We start from the raw sequence: 20,603 nt of genomic DNA, 5'->3' as shown, positions 1-20,603 counted from the left end.
ATTCGGCATATTCATTCAGCCTGCGGGTTATAACAATAACAGTACAGGTGTAACATTGCCATTTATGTCTCCGCACAGAAATGGTCATTATTCTAGTCATTTAAACTGAAGAGCCAAAAAAACTGGTACAGGCATGCGTATGCAAATAAAGAGATATGAAACCAATCAGAGTACGGCGCTGCAGTCGGCAACGCCTATATAACACAACAAGTGTCTGGCATAGTTGTTAGATCAGTCACTGCTGCTACAATGGCAGGTTATCAAGATTTAAGCGAGTTTGAACGTGGTGTTATAGTCGGCGCACGAGAGATGGGACATAGCATCTCCGAGGTAGCGATGAAATTTGGATTTTCACGTATGACCATTTCACGAGTGTACCGTGAATATCGGGAATCCGGTAAAAAATTAAATCTAGGACATCGCTGCGGCCGGAAAAAGATCATGCAAGAACGGGACCAACGAAGACTGACGAGAATCGTTCAATCTGCCAGACGTGCAACCTTTCCGTAAATTGCTGCAGATTTCAATGCTGGGCCATCAACAATTGTCAGCGTGCGAACCATTCAACGAAACATCATCGATATGGGCTTTCGGAGCCGAAGGCCCACTCGTGTACCCTTGATGACTGCACGACACAAAGCTTTACGCCTCGCCTGGACCCGACAACACCGACATTGGACTGTTGAGGACTGGAAACACGTTGCCTGGTCTGACGAGTTTCGGTTCCAATTGCTTCGAGCTGATGGACGTGTACGGGTATGGAGACAACTTTATGAATCCATGGACCCTACATGTCAACAGGGGACTGTTCAAGCTGGTGGAGGCTCTGTGATGGTATGGGGCGTGTGCAGTTGGCGTGATATGGGACCCCTGATACGTCTAGATACGACCCTGACAGGTGACAGGTACTTAAGCATCTTGTCTGATGGAAATGACCACGGCTGTCCTCTATGGGTGTTTTCCCTAATGACGAGAGTAATCATTGACGCCACACCAACATGAAAGCTTGCGTAAAATCCAATTTTCTGCCAAAATTCGGAGAAATTTTAACAAATCCGGAGTCTCCCGCCTAAATCGGGAAAATTGGCAGGTCTGCATTTGCATTGCTGAATGAGTTTAATTGTAAAATAGGAAACTGAGGGTGCATATGTTCTTTGCAATACAGATCATCGCTTGTTTATTGAATCAAAATTCATTCAAAATTTTTGCTTGTCTCATATTGCGGATCACTTGTAAACCAATGTTTCACTGCATATATTAGATAAACTGAAATTTTGAAGCTTACTTTTGGAGGATATATCATATTCAAAGTATGATACAGCTTGTAGTTAACAAAACCCAATACAGTGCTGTAAAATTCAGTGAAAGTTACCATAATTTTGAAATCCACATCTGTAGGCCTCTAAAAACAAAATAGAAAACATACTTTTAAGACAATTTGTTACATCACAAGTGCTTATTTAATACATTGAAACCTGTATAAAATGGAAAATCAAGAGCCTGAAATTATTTTCCGTTTAAGACTGGTTTCTGTTTTATAAAGCTGCACACAAAAATATATATATGCAGTAATTTCTATCATTTTATGAAACTAAAATTTTGAGAGCATCACTATAACTACTATAAATCACTGAGTATTGAACACATGCATATTATTATTTTGAATTTTTTCATATTTGTTATTTCAAATAACTATACATTTGAAATTTCATATTTAATGTGTTGACTTCAATATAAAATGTTCTGAATTGCAATAGAATGAACACTTACTTTTGTCAACAGTGAAAATTTTTTAATATTTAAAATAAAAAATTCAAAAATAACATTTTTAAAATGTGACAGAGATCAACAACCCATAATATATGCAGGCTTCACACTCATTTTAATAAAAAAAAATTCCTGCTTTTCCATCTAAACTTTCAAATATTTGTTTTGTTTTGTTTTTAAATCAAAAAATTGCTATAAATAAATAAAAATTTACAAAAATTAATTATATCTAAAATTATTTATATTAATTATAAAATAATGTTAATTACATGTCACAATGACATAATTTTCATAATTGACATTTTTTAACACACATTTATGCTTTTCAAATACACAATTACGGAATGGAAGATTTCCCTTTCCTGCAATTTTAATGTCTACAAGATTTAAGCCTTTACTGTTATTTTCTTTATGGCATAGTCAAAAATGGTTTCACTGCAATACAATTCTTTACAGTTGGTCTGCACTTACATAAGTGCTAGAACTGAGAAGTTAAGCAATCCGGGATTGTTCACTGAACTCTTAAGACTTGACATACTTGGCATGGCTCTAAACATGGTTTGTACTCTTCCAACGAAAAAAAAATTCAATGACTATTCAAGCACTTTTCAAGGTGAAACTTAAAAATTGAAGGACTCTTTACAAATGCATATTTTTCACATGAATAATAGGCGCATATTTAATTTTGATTGAAACTTTCAAAGATTACATTTCTACATACTTTATTTCACATCATCCGTAATGTATATCATACAGTTAATTCATTGCATACTTATGCATCTTCAAATTTTCACATCAACATTGAAACATTTGAAAAACAAATTTCAGACAAACAAGATGCATGTTTTTATCATAGGAAAAGAAAACCCCACTGCGTGAATCATTAAGAAATCACTTAGCTTTATGACAAATTTCTCCCATGGAAAATGTTTCCACTACAAACAAATCAAAAGTACAAATTACTCTAATTTCTTGCTGATAATTCAAGAATTATAAACTAAAAACACACTGAGTATTTATAATAATTCATGCTCTCATACATTTCTCAGAATGATTTATAGGCCACTGCATATTATCTACAGCTCCCCCAGGTTGTTTATATTGATTTGTACGAATGGTTTTTTTATACATTGCAGTGTCCATATAATTTCTGAATTCACAACTTATTTTTCAATAAATGATCTCCAATGAAAGGTTTATTTTGTTTTCAACAGTGTCACTTTCAGACTTGATGGAATCATTCACGGCAGGAAGTTTCTTGAGCAATAAATTCAAAGATAAAGACAGATTTTCACCAAATCGCAATGCTTTTCACTTTTCATACAGGATTTCAGCATCAAGCTAACACATCGAATAACACAGTTCGTACCTGTCAATTTACTCATTGAAAGGTTTAGTCCCTAAATATTGCAATTAATTTTCAAAGACTAAAAAAAAAAAACTCTTCTAAAGATAGAAAAAGATTAAATTATTTCTTTTATTAATTCTGAATTTACTTATTTCATTAATGCTGAAAAAATTTATTTCGTTAATGCTGAAAAAATTTCTTTCGTTAATGCTGGAATAATTTCTTTCGTTAATGCTGGAATAATTTCTTTCGTTAATGCTGGAATAATTTCTTTCGTTAATGCTGGAATAATTTCTTTCGTTAATGCTGGAATAATTTCTTTCGTTAATGCTGGAATAATTTCTTTCGTTAATGCTGGAATAATTTTTCGTTAATGCTGGAATAATTTCTTTCGTTAATGCTGGAATAATTTCTTTCGTTAATGCTGGAATAATTTCTTTCGTTAATGCTGGAATAATTTCATTAATTCTGGAATTTTTTCATCAATTCTGGAATTATTTCTTTCATTACTTTTGGAATAATTGCTTTCATCAATTCTGGATTTGTTTCTTTCGCTAATGCTGAAATTCTTTTTCATTAATGCTGAATTCTTTTATTGATTCTAAAATTATTCAATTAATTCTGGAATTATTGCTTTATTAATTTTGGAATTATCTCTTACAATGCTCAAATTGTCTTTCATTAATTCTGGAATTCTCATTAATTCTGGAACTATCTCTTTCATTAATTCTGGAATTCTCATTAATTCTGGAACTATATCTTTCATTAATTTTGTAACTCTTTCATTGATACTCAAATTATTTCTTTCATTTATTGTTTTAAACTCCTTTAAACAACTATGGATGCCATTAGAAAATAACGGAGTTGCTTTTTTCAAGTTTTATAAAATAACTTTCATAAACCTTTTAGAGTGAAATCCCATCCTTAGATTAATCACTTCTGAAATATAAAATTTCATTTTTTCAGTTTATAGACTGAATATCGAGTAAAATAAACTTGTAGGTATCGGGGGAACCACCAAAAATATTCAAGTGCTAGGGTCTTCAAACGTCTTAATCCGGCCCTGAGTGAGCACCGTACGTGGATAACGTTGTTTATGAAAAGTATTTTTTTTAAAGTTTAAAAAAATTAACAGTTAAAAAATTTTAAAAAATAACAAATATTTAAAATAATATTTCAGATATTTATATTTTTAAATAATTTTAAAAATTTAAAAAGAAAAAAATTAAAATTTTTAAATTTAATTTAAAAGTTATTAAAGTATGTAGTCAATTAAATATTCGTAATGAACAGAACGGCTTATAACTTTGGTCCCGTCAGTGGCCGTTGTTGGCAGGTCTTATTGTATAAAATTGTGAAATATGGACAAAAGGCAGTTAAAGTTCCTATATCTCCATCTCAGAAGGAAACGGAGGGATAGACGTATGTAGGTACATTATATTAATCAGCAGGGACCATCATATGGTGTTTTTAAGGGTATTTATGGCAAATAATTGAAAAAATTCCGTGAAAAATCACCTTCAAAAAGTAGCCAAAGATGCGGACAAATTCGCTCCGCATCGTGTGAATAGCTCCGAATAAACCTATTGTCAAAACTTCTATGTGCGGATGCGGAGCCTGCACTTAGGTTTTGACACATGCGGACGACGTCTGGACCCGCATGAACATTTCCTAGGTGCGGAGATTTTTCGGCTCGTCTGAAAGGCGCAGTATATTCCAATTATTAAAACTTCTTCCGGACCCGCATCCGCTCCGTGTGAAAGGGCCCTAATGGGGAAAAAATGTGCTTTAAATCCAATTATCTAGGGTTATTGGCTGCTAAGGCTTTTTCCCTGTGCTTTGCACTTTTTTAAGGACGTCACTTACGGAGTAAAAAAAAAAAGTGGCGAAAACTATTTCGGAAAACAAATTTTTCAAGGACTCTCACAGAATTTAAAAAAAATTTTTTTTTCAAGGACTTTCAAGGCCTTGAAAATGAACTTTTTTTCCCAAGGACTTTTCAAGGTTTTCAAGAACCGTATGAACCATGTTAATGCTGAATTCTTTTATTGGCTCTGAAATTATCTTCCATTAATTCTGGAATTGTCTCTCTTATTAATTTTGGAATTATTGCTTTATTAATTTTGGGAAATTTAACTTTTTCCTCTTTTTTTGACTCTTTAATTAATTCTGTAATTTTTTCTTTTATTAATTCTGGAATCATATCATGGATACTGAAATTATTTCTTTCATTTATTGTTTTAAATGGCTATGGATGCAATTAGAAAATAATAGAGATCGCACCTACATTCAACGTGCCACGTGATCTTCCAAGGAAGGATATAGACCAGTGTTTCTTAACCTTTTTTTGCCTGTGGCCCCCTTTGAACCATATTTTTTTCCTCGTTGCTCCCCTGTCTTACCCAGAGTTTTCGACCCTCATCTAGAAGCAAGATTCTTTATACATATTGAATTGATTTTTTCAGTGAACTTATACTGAATGAAAATTTTGCAAATAAGATTGGTCTCCAGACCACTGGCCTAGAATTTATTGAGCTCCCCGCTAGTCCGAGTTCTATTCAGGACAGTCTCAACATTTTGGGCGCCTTAGGCAAAGTGATGCTATGGTAGCCCCATACTTAGCTGGAAATAAACAGCCTACATATTTCCTATTTATTTTCAATATTTATTGTACTATACAAAATATAAGGTGGGGTCACTTATGGACATGAGACCCCTTGGCACTACCCCTCACAGGAGTGGGACTGATAGAGCTGCAGCCCGGAGCCTGATATGGTTTTCATCATTTTCGTTTTTCACACAGTAAATTTAATATAGAGGAGGGGTCTGCGAAAAACCCCATCCTAGGGAACCTGCTGGAAAATGTAGGCGGTGAGGCCTGGGTGGGTCCATGCCCAAAAACAGCCCTGGTTTTATGGGTGGCTTTGTTGGATTCTGTAAGTGTATAGTCACTAAAAATATAAAAGCTCTATTTCTTCCCACCTTAATTTTTCTTCTCAGCTCTCTACAGCCCACCAAACCACCTGTCAAAGGCCCCTTTCTCATTTTCTTCCGTGGCCCCCTTTAAGTATCCCAGTACCACTAGGGGGCCATATGGCACCTGATTGAGAACCACTGAAGTCATAACAGTGTCGAAACTAGAGGGTCGGTGGGGGCGGGCAACTGCCCCGGGTGGAAATTTTTAGGTGAACACTTATAAAATTATCAAATTCCAAATTGGAGGGGGCGGCAAGACAATACAAAAATCCTGGTGATGGCCCTGCATCATACTCCCTCCAATAATATAAGCTCAATGGATTTCAGTGCCGATTCACCCATTGAAGCGATATTGAAGCATAGCTTGCATTTGGCGGCATTTTTGTCTGGCACACTCAGCAACTAATCTTGATATCAGGGATTTTTCAGCCACAAGTTATTAAAAGTACATATACACTTGCCACTCATTTTTTTGTTTTCTTTCTTTAAAGAACCTTGTACAAGCGCTTCACATCACTCCTTAATGTAAAAAAAAGCAATATTTTGTTGAGGCAAATCAGAGGTAGCTTCGCTCACTTACGAAAGGCTGAAATTATTTTGGCAAAAATTATGGAACTTTTTTTTAAGACATTGATTTCTCAAGGCCTGAAAAAATACCTAGTACAAAAGTTTAATGACTTCCAACGACTCCAAATACATCTACATACGATCAAAGGATACATGCTACCATAAAGCAGAGTTTTCCTATAAGTGGGTTGTTGGGGGCCCAGAGCATGCCGATTGAATTAAAGAAAAACACAACGATCGGAAGTTCATTTTGAACTCTAGCTTTTATTTTATAAAAGTTGCAAGGGGGAAAAAAAGATCATTTACGATCATAAAAGAAAATAAAACGACCAACAAACAACCGGCAATCTCGGAGAAAAAACAATCCCAACATACACGCGAAAAAAAAAACCAGCCTACAATATAAAGCAGAGCTCCCGTGAGAGTGAGAGCATGCCACCGGCGATTTACATATTGTGTCAGGCCGAGCAGTTCCATGTGGAAAAATAAAAAGGGAAAAAACATTTCAAAAGAGGTTTTTGGCAGCGCATGAACCGAATTAAATCATTTCGCGTCGACAGAAACGTGTTACATAATCACACTACGAGTTTGTGTTTTCCTACCGTGGCGCATCAGCTACTCTCTCGTCTGCATGCTCTGGTTTGAAGGGAAGTGAAAGAAAATGACAAAAATGAAGAGAACATCGGTGAAACGCGTGGCGCTCAATGCATTTGACTCCTCTAGAAGCAGTCGGCCATTCACGACCGACGTAAAACACTACTGTGAGACTTGTTGCGCTCTCTAGAAACAGTCAAACTTGTTTTCTCATTATTGGTGAGTGGACAGCGTGTCACGCTGGGCGATTCACTTTGCACGCGGTACAGAAAACCTGCTCCTCGGGAAACCTGGCTTAAAAATAATGGGGAAAAAGCGTGCTTTAAATCTAATAATCCAAGGTTATTGACTGCTAAGGCTTTTTCCATTTTTCCTTGTGCCTTGCACTTTTTTTTAAGGATGTCACTTAAGGAGTAAAAAAAAATCACTAGAACTATTTTGGAAAAAAGTGGTTTTTTTTCAAGGACTCACAGAATTCTTAAAAAAATTTTCTTTTTAAAGGATTTTCAAGGGCTTGAAAATGAACATTTTTTTCCTCAAGGTTTTCAAGGACCATGCGAACCATGCTGAATAACTTACTTGCATGTTGCTCAAGTTCAGAGTTTTGCCGCTGACACCCTGCTTTATACAGGTTATTTTTGACTGCTTCGATCCAACATTCAGGTTTTTATCCGCCCAACCAAGATTGAAATGTTTTGTTACAACTCATTGTTTTCAAATAAAAATACCCACGTTGAAAATTAAAATACACATGAGTCATCCACAATAGCTAACTGAAGTCAATTTACGAAATTATTGCAACGTAGCTTTGTACATGACCTTTGACGATGCACAGTTATGATGTTTCTGGAAACACTAGAAAGAGTTACGATAAGGTAACAGCAATACGCTTTTCCACGCAGACTTATGAAACCCTCGTTCCTCTTCAGCAGTATTTAGAGTTTTTATGATACATTGTGATATTTTACGGATTATCAATATTTATGATTTCATCAGAATTCCCTGTTATTTCTATTTATTTTTTTAATAGATTTTTTTCCTGATCAGGCGATAATCAAGACAATTTTTTAGATCGTTGTCAGAAATTTCCAGGTTTTAGAACAAAAACCTGATTTCTCCGACTTTTTTAATGAAAAATTTTCTCCCTGATTTTTCTAGGTTTTCCAAAAAAACTACTATATCATAAACATACACTGATAACATTACTGTTTTCACTTTCCTGTATACACAATTGCACCATTTAAATTTCACTAAGTTCAATTTTTTAAACATGGTATCCAGTTCTAAATACCATTCTTGTAACGCAGAATATCGTTACATCAGTTTCACTGTAAATTAAAATTTCAAAATATAAAACATTGTAATCTGGATAAAATGAAGTTTCATGTCATTAAACATAACTGTTGGAAAAATTTGTCTACAAATTATTCTTAAAGTTTTTGATGATTTAACCCAGTTTATGACACTCCTTATAACTTATTTTCTAATGTATGAATAAAATGCTATTATTGATAGACATGTTGAACTGATCAAAATAAGAAAACTCAACATACATCAAATCCCAAAGCATGAGGGACAATCCATGTTATATCTTGACCCATGATTTCAGCCTGGTAATAAATTCCTTTTATCGATATGAACACTTTTCGTAAAGATCTAGTTTCCATAACATAATGCATGAACTCAACTGAAAAAATAAGATTTATAATGTTTTTAATTTCTCATATTTACTTCATGAAATACAATTTTAAACAATACACTTCAACAAACAATACCAGTATAACGATCATACTTGAGTCAATGAGCAAGAATTCTCAACCATCTATAGAAATCATAATTGGTGAAATAGCTTGCTTTCTTAAAAGCCTTTTAATATTTTAGTAATTTTCAGGGATAAAAGGGCCACTCATCCATTTTGAAGCAGAAAACTTTCATTTTCGGAGTTTAAAATGGAGCAGAAGTAAAACACTCTCTAAAATGTTGAAAGTTTTGTCAAAAATGGTAATAACATATGTCACATACAGGGTGGGCAAAAAGCTTGTAGAAACTTTAAAAATTCATAAAAACCGGAACAATAACCGAAATAAAAAACTGCAGGGTTAGCATCGCTAAGTCACTGGAATTTTTTTAAGGCCGAAAAAAAACCAACTCTAAAAACAGCTGATAGGTGACGCTGATGTACACAAGTCAAAGAAAAGATACACAAATAATGAACAGAATGCCTCCAAATCATTTATTACAGCAGTATGTGTTCCACATGACCACCACCCCCACAGAGTATAACACATTGCAGGCGAGTCACAAATCTAGCAACGGCAGAGTGCAGCAGGTCCACGTACACGGTTTACAACAGTGAACCGGTTGTGGATTAAGAACACAAATTCTTATAACCGTCTCATTTGAATATTTCCACTGAAGTCTCTTGAACTGGCACCACCTATAGGCTGTTTTTTAGTTGTTCCCCTGTCTAAAAAAAATCCAGTGAACTAGCGATGCTAACCCTGCAAACCATTTTTTATTTTGGTTATTTTCCTGGTTTTTAAGAATTTTTAAAGTTTCTACGAACTTTAAAACACTACAGGCTTTGCCCACCCTGTACAAATATGAAAGTATGCACTTATATATGCTTGTTCTTTATACAAATCTACAATTTTAGACTGATCATAGCCAAATTTTACATATATACCAAACAGGACAGGGATTGAACCATATACAGTAGACTCTCAGTAACTCGACACGAGGATAACTCTACATCTATTATTCCCTTGGTTGGCACAGTACTAATTTCAATGTAGGGAAACCTCCAACTCGACACATGTTTGGCTTAACTCCGCTTAAGTCGACTATGATTTTTGTCCCTTTACTACGACTGGTTTTTACAATTGCCAGTGGGTATTTCGATAATCCTTTGTTTCTTTGTTCTATATGATGGGTCCTTTTTTTTTTGCGATATGGGGGGGGGGGCGTGCATGTGAAGAATGAATGTTTGAAGCCTCTTGGCCAGCCTATCATTTTAGTGGCGTTTCCAAGTCTTTCATTCTTTTCATGACCAAAAGAAGTGTACATGATCCCTAAAGTGTAGTGTGATCCCTAAAGTGTGGTGTGATCCCTATTGATGATGAAATTGTCGACATCCAATAGGGATAAAAATCTTATCTATTGTGTTTTGATATTGTCTGTTGCGGAGAATGTTTTTGGCGGAACTCGGTTTTACGATTTCTTGGAAAAGGAGTACAAGTAAAAGCTAAAACCTGGTTAGACGCTGTTTGGTTTGGCATTTGGTTATCATTGTGAGTATCGACGGCTGTGAATGCAATAGCTCCACGCGAACTTCATACTTTTACTTTAAAAGCCAAAGTTGGAATTTTCAAAAAACTAGAAAACTAGAATCGGGAAAAACTCAGAGTGAACTCGCAGAAGAATATGGAGTTGCATGGAACCCATTTCAACATTTGCTGGAAATGAGGGAAATATTTTTTCAGCATTTGAATCTTATTATCTGAACAAAGCAGAAAACTCATAAGAAACCAGAGATTCGGCAATGTAGAGAAAGCAACTCTTTTGTGGTTCAAATCCCTCAATTTCACTCAATCCCATTATCAGGATCAATAATTCAAGAGAAAGAAAAAGATTTCACAAAAAGTCTCAATCAAGAAAATTAGGAATTATTCCAAGTTTTACAGAAAATTACAGACAAAAAAATTGTGAATTTTAGATGCTAGAATGGACGCAAAAATTTCTATTTTAGATGCAGTTGAAATGATTGATTCTGCATCAGGTTTCATACAAAATTTTCAAAATGAAAAGTAAGGAGTTTTTAAGGACTTTTTAAGGAGTTTCAAGCAGTTTTTAAGGAGTCATGACAAACTTCATAACTTACAAGTTTTACAGCAAAAAAAGGGCGGGGCACATATGCAAATATATTTTTAATTTGCAAACAAACTTTCCCTCTTCTCAAAAATATAGATGTAGAAGTGGTTCAAAAATTACAAGTTTTGATTTGTTACCCAGCATCATAAGAATTCATAAAATAATCAATCCACATACATGCTTTCTGTCGTCGACAAGTACCTTCAAGTATTAGTCAAAAATATAACTCTTAACAGCATCACATAAATTATAAAAATTCTAAAAGTGATATTCATTCCCCCTCCAATTACTCAAAATAAAAACCACAGCCGACAAATATTTTTCTTACAAAATTATTTATATTTGCAGCAACTCTAGGCGCACACACACACACACTTCCTAGATAGTAAATTGCCCATAGATGGTAATAGACCTGAGTTGTGCTTGGTTTGAAAGAAAGCCACCCCCCCCCCCTCCGGAAATCACTCTCAAACAATCTGGGAATGTGCCGCGGGCCGCTCAATTGAAGTAAGAATTTGCCACGAGACACTTGAGGCAGGCCACATTTAGGCCATGTGTTGAGCACATGTATGCTTTAAAATAAGGGGCTGTTCTAGTATTATGTCAGTAAATTTTCAGCAATTTTTGACTCGCCCCTCTTGTCAGAAACAGTCAGCAAAACTCTCACCCTCCCCCTGTCAGCGCTCTGCCCCCTTCCTCCTAACACTTATTGGTGGAATCTAAATCTGAATTGGGGGCTTCCCCCCAGATGATCAAAAATTTATTTTTTTAATCCACAAAATATTCTTTAAAAGAATTGTAAAAATATTTTTTACAATTCTTTTGTACAATTCAAATATTTTTTACAATATCGAAACAATATATTTATATGTTATTATAATCAATTTTTGTTAATTTCAATGCTATTTGAAGGCTAAGAACCAAAAATTGCTCAAGAAATTCATTGCGACCCTACCTCTCTAAGCCCTTGGTAACCCTTGACCCGCGGTAAACATTCGGCCTGTGCGGACCTAATGTGGCCTGTCTCTAAATCTATTTTTGTAACAATGAACTAACTGACAAATTTACAGATCGCTTAAGTGACTCGTGGCACAATTCCAGACCATTTAAGCGATCTGTGGCACATTAAGCGATCCCTTGAGTGACATGTGACATTATATAATGCGCAGCACAGCTCCAGAGCATTTGGATCCGCTAAGTATTTGAAGATCACTAGAGTGACTCTGTCGGGGACTCAATAGGGAGAATGTTAGTTCAGTGTTAGTTCAGGTGTCCACAAACTAGTGAAAAGTTTTCGCACACCGAGTAAGACACTATTAAGAATATTTCATATTTTTTATAAAGGGTGGTTGATGACATAAGAATCATCCACCCCCCCCCCTTCCATGTCATCAAGTCAGCAAATTGAAAATCCCCCATCCATGCTGACGTAATACTTGAACGACCCCTAACATAAAGATACCCGAAAGTTAAAAAAAGTGGGTTCAGCTATAGTGGCTGATCGGCTCGTCCCCCCCCTCCTCCTGTAAAACCAGATGTGGCTCGGGCTGACACTTTTAAAAGCCGGGTTTTACTAGCAGGTTTTCTATGCCGCGCGACATGCCATCTATTAATCAATATGAAAAGCAGTACGACTGTTTTCCTACAGAGCGCAATACGGCTCACAACAGCGCTTTACGTCGGACGTGATTGGCAGACTGCTTCTGGAGGAGTTAAGCGTGTGCCGCGCGTTTCAGCGATCTTCCCTTCATTTTTGTGTTGTGTCATGGTTCGTACTCTTCCAACGAAATAAAATTCAAGGACTATTCAAGCACTTTTCAAGGTAAAACTTAAAAATTCAAGGACTTTTTTTACAAACGCATATTTTTCACATGAATAGGGGCATATTTAATTGTGATTAAAACTTTCAGAGATTACATTTCTACCTACTTTATTTCACATCATCCGTAATGAATAAAGGAGGCCACATACACATATATATCATACAAAACATATGACACATTGAATAATTTCTAATCTGTCAATTTCCTCATTGAAATGCAGTTTAGTCTCTAAATATTGCAATTAATTTTCTTTTAAAGACTAAAAAAAAAGAACTCTTCTAAAGATAGAAAAAGATTAAATTATTTCCTTCATTAATTCTGAATTTATTTCATTAATGCTGAAAAAATTTCTTTCATTAATGCTGGAATAATTTTACATTAATTCTGGAATTTTTTCATCAGTTCTGGAATTATTTCTTTCAACAATTCTAATATTATTTCTTTCATTACTTTTGGAATAATTGCTTTCATCAATTCTGGATTTGTTTCTTTCGCTAATGCTGAAATTCTTTCTTTCATTAATGCTGAATTATTTTATTGATTATAAAACTATTTCATTAATTCCAAAATTAATAAAGCAATAATTCCGGAATTATCTCTTATCAATGCTGAAATTGTCTTTCATTAATTCTGGAATTATCTCTCATTAATTTTGGAATCATATCATTGATACTGAAATTATTCCTTTTATTTATTGTTTTAAACTCCTTTAAACATCTAGGGATGCCATTAGAAAATAACGGAGATGCGCCGGAATGATCCAAGGAATGATGTAGTGATGTAGACCACTGACGTCATACAAGTACCGGAACTAGAGGGCAGGGGGGGGGGCAACTGCCCCGGGTGGAAATTTTTTTAGGTGAACACCGTTATAAAATTATCGAATTCAGAATTGGTGGGGGCGGCAAGACAATACAAAAATCCTAATTACGGTCCTGCGTCACATCTCCCTCCAGTAATATAAGCTCAATGGATTTCAGCGCCGATTCATCCATTGAAGCACAGCTTGCATTTGGCGGCATTTTTGTCTGGTGGCACACTCAGCAACCAATCTTGATAGAAGGGATTTTTCAGCCACACAAGTAATTAAAAGTATACACATACTTGTTACTCATTTTTTTGTTTTCTTTCTTTAAAGAACCTTGTACAAAAAAAAAGCACTTCACATCACTCATAAATAAATATGTAGTTGACAGCATGGGCGGAGATACGTGGGGGGGGGGGGCAGCGTGAAAGGTGAAGTTGACTGATCTAATGAATGACTGATCTATATGAATTGATATCATCGTGCCCCCCCCCCCAAACTTCCAACTCCTCCAAGTACGCCTACATACGATCACAGGATACATGCTACCATAAAGCCGGGTTTCCCTAGAGAAGCGGGTTGTTGCAATACCTTCTAGAGCAGAAGGACTTCTACTCTAGAAGGAAGTATTGGTTGTTGAAGGCCAGAGCGGGCCGATTGAGCTGAAGAAAAAAAAACAATGATCGGAAGTTCATTTTGAACTCTACCTTTTATTCCATAAAAGTTGCAAGGGAAAAAACATCATCATATACGATCATAAAAAAAATAAATAAAACGGCCGACAAATAACAACTGGCAATCTCAGGCAGAAAAAAACCAGCCTGCAGTATAAAGCGGAGCTCCCGTGAGAGTATGCCTCCGGCGATTTACATATTACGTCGGGCCGAGCGGTTCCACGTGCACAGAGAATAAAAAGGGAAAAAACATTCCAACATAGGTTTTTGGCGCCGCATGAACCGAACTGGATCATTTCACGTCGACAGAAACGTGTTACATAATCACACTACTCATTTGTGTATTCCTACTGTGGCGCATCAGTTCACGGCCCTGCTATCAGCTACTCTGTCATCTGCATGCTCCGGTTTGAAGGGAAGCTTGTACAAGCGCTTCACATCACTCCTAAATAAATATTTTGTTGACAGCATGGGCGGAGATATGGTGGGGGGGGGGGATGTGAAGTTGACTGATCTAATGTATATATGCATATATGAATTGACATCATCATCGTGCCCCCCCAGACTTCCAAGTCTATCTCCGCATATGGTTGACAGTAATCAGAGGAAGCTTTGCTCACTTATGGACCGAAAGGCTGAAATTATTTCGGCAAAAATTATGAAACTTTTCTAAGATATTTATTTCTCAAGTCCTCCAGAAAAAATACCTAGTACAAAAATTTAATGACTTCCAACGACTCGAAATACGTCTACATACGATCACAGGATACATGCTACCATAAAGCCAGGCTTTCCTAGAAGTGGGTTGTTGCAATACCTTCTAGAACAGAAGGACTTCTAGAGTAGAAGTCCTTCTGTTCTAGGAGATATTGGTTGTTGGGGGCCAGAGCATGCCGACTGAGCTGAAGAACAAAAACAACGATCGGAAGTTCATTTTTAACTCTAGCTTTTATTCCATAAAAGTTGCAAGGAAAAAAAACAAGATCATTTATGATCATAAAAAAAATAAATAAATAAAACGGCCGACAAATAACAACCCGCAATCTTAGGGAGAAAAAAAACAATTCCGACATACATGCGGAAAAAAGCCAGCCTACAGTATAAAGCCGAGCTCCCGTGAAAGTGGGAGCACGCTGCTGGCGATTTACATATTGCGTCGGGCCGAGCGGTTCCACATGCACAAAGAATAAAAAGGGGAAAAACATTCCAACATAAGTTTTTGGCGCCATATGAACCGAGCTGGACCATTTCGCATCGGAAGAAACATGTTACATAATCACACTACGCGTTTGTGTATTCCTACCGTGGCCTGTCATCTGCATGCTCCGGTTTGAAGGGAAGCACCGAGCTCGATGAAGGGCAGCGAAAGAAAACAAAAATGAAGAGAAGATTGGTAAAACGAGTGGTGAACAACGCATTTGACTCCTCCAGAAACAGTCGGCCAATCACGCCAGACGTAAAACACTGCCGTGAGGCTTGTCGCGCTCTCTAGGAAAACAGTCGAACTTGTTTTATTATTGGTGAGTGGATGGCGTGTCACGCTGGGCGATTCACTTTGCATGCGGCACAGAAAACCTGCTCCTACGAAAACCCGGCTTAAGAATAATGGGAGAAAAATGTGCTTTAAATCCAATTATCCAGGGGGTGAACTATCTCTGCAGTCCTTAGTAACTACTAGTCCTAATGAACTACCGGTCCGAGGACTGAAGCTAAGGACCGCTTCAACTACTAGTAGTAAAGAGGTACTATGTACTACCAGTCCTTAAGGTCACGTGACGTGAAACAGTAGTTATAGGGTGAGAAAATTTTTGGTTTTCGAGAGTAACAGATCTTTAACCAATCGGGATGCCGTTTGAAACCTACAACTACTACTAATTATTTAACAATCGTTTTTCCGCAGTGGGTTGTGGCAGCGATTTCATGTTTACAAACAAACATGTTGTAAACAAACTTTTTTTTCCGTGGTACTCGCCATACATTTTTTTGTCACCAGTGTTTTGCAATTTTTTTTTACTCTAATATCGCTGGCTACTTTAATTATTTTGTAAATGTATGAGGACGTTGCATATATAATAATAGTCAAAGTATTTTTCTTGTCCGAGCTCATGGACCCCTCTTTTGGATGCTTGAAGAAGCGAGTATCTGGGACCCCAGCTGCATATAAGTGGGTCGCATACTGATGAAATCAAAATTTGAAAAAAAAAATTCTTACAACAAAATTTAAGATTTTAAATTAAGGTTACTGGCATTAGTTGAGCCTTTTCAGGGCAGACTTTCCCTTTTTTTTTGGGGGGGGGGGCGGCTCTTTTTGAAAGGGTTATTATGCAAAATAATTATAGATTTTTGGGCCCCCTATTCACCTCGGGAGCCCTACTTGAGGCCCCAGCTGAATACTATTTTTAATATTGAGTGCCACTTTTTTTTAAAGACCAATTTGTTAAATGATTTTTTATTATCCATTTTTATTCCTTTTAAATTCATTGAAACAATGAATTGCAAATTCTTCTGGAACAACTAAAATAATAAATTATTGATAATTTATAATTAAAAGAATTAACTGCCTTGCTACGTATTGTAGTTCTGTATTTTAAACTATCAGTATTAAAAAATATTATCAGAACATGATTTTCTATGAATGAGCACTTACCTGTTAATGCAAGTGAATACTTCAATATTTAAAGATATATACTTCTATATTAAAGATCTTTCATCAATTTATGTGTTTCATATTTAGCTTCCAACAAATAACTTCACCTGATAACTTTCATTTGATCGTATATTTCATTTCAGTTGATTAGAAGATGAATGATTGATTGAAATTGATTAATAGAAACATGAATTGAATAACAACTTGCACACATGATTTGTCATACAAACACATTTTATTTCAAACATATGTTCATAGAAAGTTATCATAATCACAATTTATTTGTCGTACTTTTCTTAGAAATCGCACCTTTCAAGAATATAATTTTTTGAGATTCATTCATTTTCATCTGCATCTTCAAATGTTGATTTACCTGAAATTAGAAAGAGGAAGAAAAAAACACTTCTATTATGCTTATCAATCTTTAAATGTACTGTATATTTGATTTCAAATTATAACAGTGTTTAGTTGCATAAGTAGAGATGATTCGTGCACAATAGCACTTTGTCGACTCGCCACCATTTTATCACAGTAGGATCCAAAATGCATCAACTATGTTTTACAAGGGAGGCCTGGCATTGCACACAGATGCACTTGTTCATGTCTACATGTATTTTCCTAGGGCTTCACAAATCTTAGGAGCCAACATTGCAAAAAAGAAAATCATACTGACACCTAAAATTTTCTATGCAGGTCACAAAATATTTTGAGTTTATGTCTGCATCTTCCAATATGTGAAGATCATCACTAAGTGCTGAAAAAGTTGAATATAATTTGTTTTTACTTTGGATTATTTCTCCTAAAAATATGCTTGGCTGCCAAGAAATTTGGCCGGCACCTAAAATGTTTTTCAATTCTTTGAGACATGTTTCTACCCTAAAATTTTGGTCAGACAGATGAAGTGAAAAAACCTATTGGCACGCAGCTTACTTAATATTTTCACTTTACTTTCAGCTTCGCTCTAAAACACATCCTTAGCAACCTCTTGTGGATCGGGGAACCCTATTTAAATTAACATAGAAATTTTGCAGTGTTGTATCGTCTCGCTAGTTAAAAAGTATGATATTATTTGTCGTCAATTATATTAATTGTTTTAATATTTCCATTCACAAAATTTGCTAATCAGTAAATATGATAACATTTTCAAAGAATTAATATTGCTTTTCAGTTGGCAAAGCTTTTAACGGTTTTTTTTAATGTCCTCCCTCTCATTTATATAGCCAAGACAAGTTTTTCAACAGTATACATGTTTTTACTTGCACTGGTCAAATTTTGAGTGGCAGGTAGCCATTAAGAAATCTATCTTAGTTTGCTCAATTCAATTATGTCAAAAAGAGTTGTTCTTTCAATAGTATCTGAAAAAATTATGATTATAAAGAAAATTACTCATAGCAAGATATTTCTAAGGTGGCAAAAACAATGCCACCTTCCCCCCCCCCCCGCTTATTTTGTTTTTGCACATATAAAATGTGTTGATGAAATTACAATAATTTCAGAGGGAAAGTATGTTTCTGTTGAGTTTTATATTGAGAAATATTCAAGTGATTTTACAGTTTACAATTTTTATGAATTTTCTCAACTTAAAATTGAATGTGTGTAAAATAGGTTATTTTATTCATCATGTAACATAAATGAGACACTGAATACATTTCTTAATAAACATGTGAATTTATGTAATACAGCCTCTCCGAAACGCTATTATGTCTGCGATCTGATATAGCGCCAAAATTTGTTGGGTGGGATGGTGGCATTAAATCAGGGTTCGACTGTATTTGTTCCACTAGGGTTGTTGATACAAATGAAATCAGTGAAAATGATGCAACATAATGTTAAAATTTATGTCATTAAATCATGCATGGAAATATTTTATTTTACATGAAAATAATGACGGAAACTGTTGCTCAAAGTCAAATACAAAGAATTAAAATTACCTTTGTTTGCTCTGGTAGAATTGTTTGGTAACCTTGAAAACCCACATAACTTCGTAGCTACCTACAGCCAAGTTCCTGGGAAACAAAATTTTTCAAGAGTTAGAAAAGTCTCACAAATGTATCAGCTGTTTACTAACAACATCGTTAAAAAATAAATGCTTGTTAAAAGTTTAAAGTCTGAATGTTAAAAGTTTCAGTTCCATAACATCTCAAAATGTTATATTTTAAAGTTCTTAAGTATTCGACATGGAAATTTTTTTTTTCTGTCGTCACCCATACACACAAAATCAAAAACAATTTTTGGCAAAAAATTAAATTTGAACACACACAGCAAGGCCATAACCCAAATACTGCAGTAGTAATATGTTTCAAACACTAATCTGCTTCCTTTCATTATAATGTATATACCTCAACACTAAAAACTGTGCCTGAAATTAAAACTTTGTTTTTTAGTTCCATTGTACGAATTTCATTTTTTTATATCAACAAAACAATATAATGATTCCTTATTAAATATTCCTCATCTCAGAGCGAGTTACAGAGTGCAATTTTTCAAGAAGTGGCACATGATTTTTTTCTGAAAATTCAACTTTCACTAAGTATTACAATATTGTTCATTTGAACAGTTCAAAATATCAAATCTATATTTTAATCCTTTACACTAAATTTAGTGCATTAGTTTTACAAAATTTAATATTTAACATTACTGCCAATTTTTACCATGCTTTATTTAAATTTCACCATTACTCATCACAAAAAAATAATTAAAATTTTTGTCATTCAGGTGCTATAATTTATTATCAATGAATTGTAGCTTATTAGTTACTTTGTGCATTGAAGGGAGGTTGATCTAAAACACAAATTTTCAATTTCCTTATTTATAAGCGATCATTTATAGCATAGTCATCCAAGCACAATTTTTATTGTGCCAACAATATTCAAATTATTTATTTACACACATGCTCAATTTATTTAGATATAATTTTTCATTAAAATTAATACAGCAAAAACATAGAATGTAAAATTTCAATTTGATATTATCGTAATTGCAGATTGTTTCATTTGCCATGTAAATATTTTCAATACAACCCAAAATATACATGGGCTATTTGATATTTTTCAGCATTACCAAGTGGGATCCACTGCCCTATTGATTGCGTGACATTATGTCCATTTATATTTTTAAATAACGCATTTACAGAGCAAAAAAATATTAATAATATCTCTAACACTTTTGTTATATAGTTCGATAGCAATAAAATAATTCTTACCTCAGTGATGAACATGCTAGCACTTCGTCGTGGCTTCAATCGCCGATGTCAACATACACGTATGTATACTACAGCAGGTTTTTAAGGATATAACGATGAATCACTTCAACTTTGATGACACCAAAGATATAATCCAAGTTTTATCTGTCATTATTATCGTAAAAAATTGTTCAATTCAAAAAAAAAAACCAGCATATTTCATCGCTAAATATCACAGCGAGAGCTCGCGACCAGAGGCGAAATTTCCTCTTTTCCAAGATGACCGCCATGAACTACTTTTCTTGCTGCTTTAGGACTGGTGCTAGGCAGTCCTTAGCAGCGGTCCTAAGT

The 20,603-nt window shown here is 35.0% G+C and overlaps 1 protein-coding gene across 2 annotated transcripts in view; it reads right to left on the bottom strand.

Moving 5' to 3' along the window:
- LOC149076634 (pescadillo homolog) overlaps nucleotides 1-20,603 on the bottom strand; it is a 270,201-nt gene that overhangs the window by 148,358 nt on the left and 101,240 nt on the right. For both annotated transcript variants that reach the window (XM_089244245.1, XM_089244246.1), the window contains exons 6-7: nucleotides 8,806-8,939; nucleotides 1,286-1,402 (exon numbers count right to left, since the gene is read on the bottom strand). In XM_089244245.1, coding sequence (XP_089100371.1) covers nucleotides 1,286-1,402; nucleotides 8,806-8,939 — 251 coding nt within the window. The remainder of the gene's footprint in view (nucleotides 1-1,285; nucleotides 1,403-8,805; nucleotides 8,940-20,603) is intronic.

This window comes from Pholcus phalangioides, unplaced genomic scaffold (genome assembly GCF_987345545.1).
Source record: "Pholcus phalangioides strain wild (caught in Gottingen) unplaced genomic scaffold, Ppha-v1.0 ptg000015l_1, whole genome shotgun sequence".
Lineage (NCBI taxonomy): Eukaryota > Metazoa > Arthropoda > Arachnida > Araneae > Pholcidae > Pholcus > Pholcus phalangioides.
Note: the sequence above shows the minus strand (reverse complement) of the source record. Positions and strands in the feature narration are given on the sequence as shown.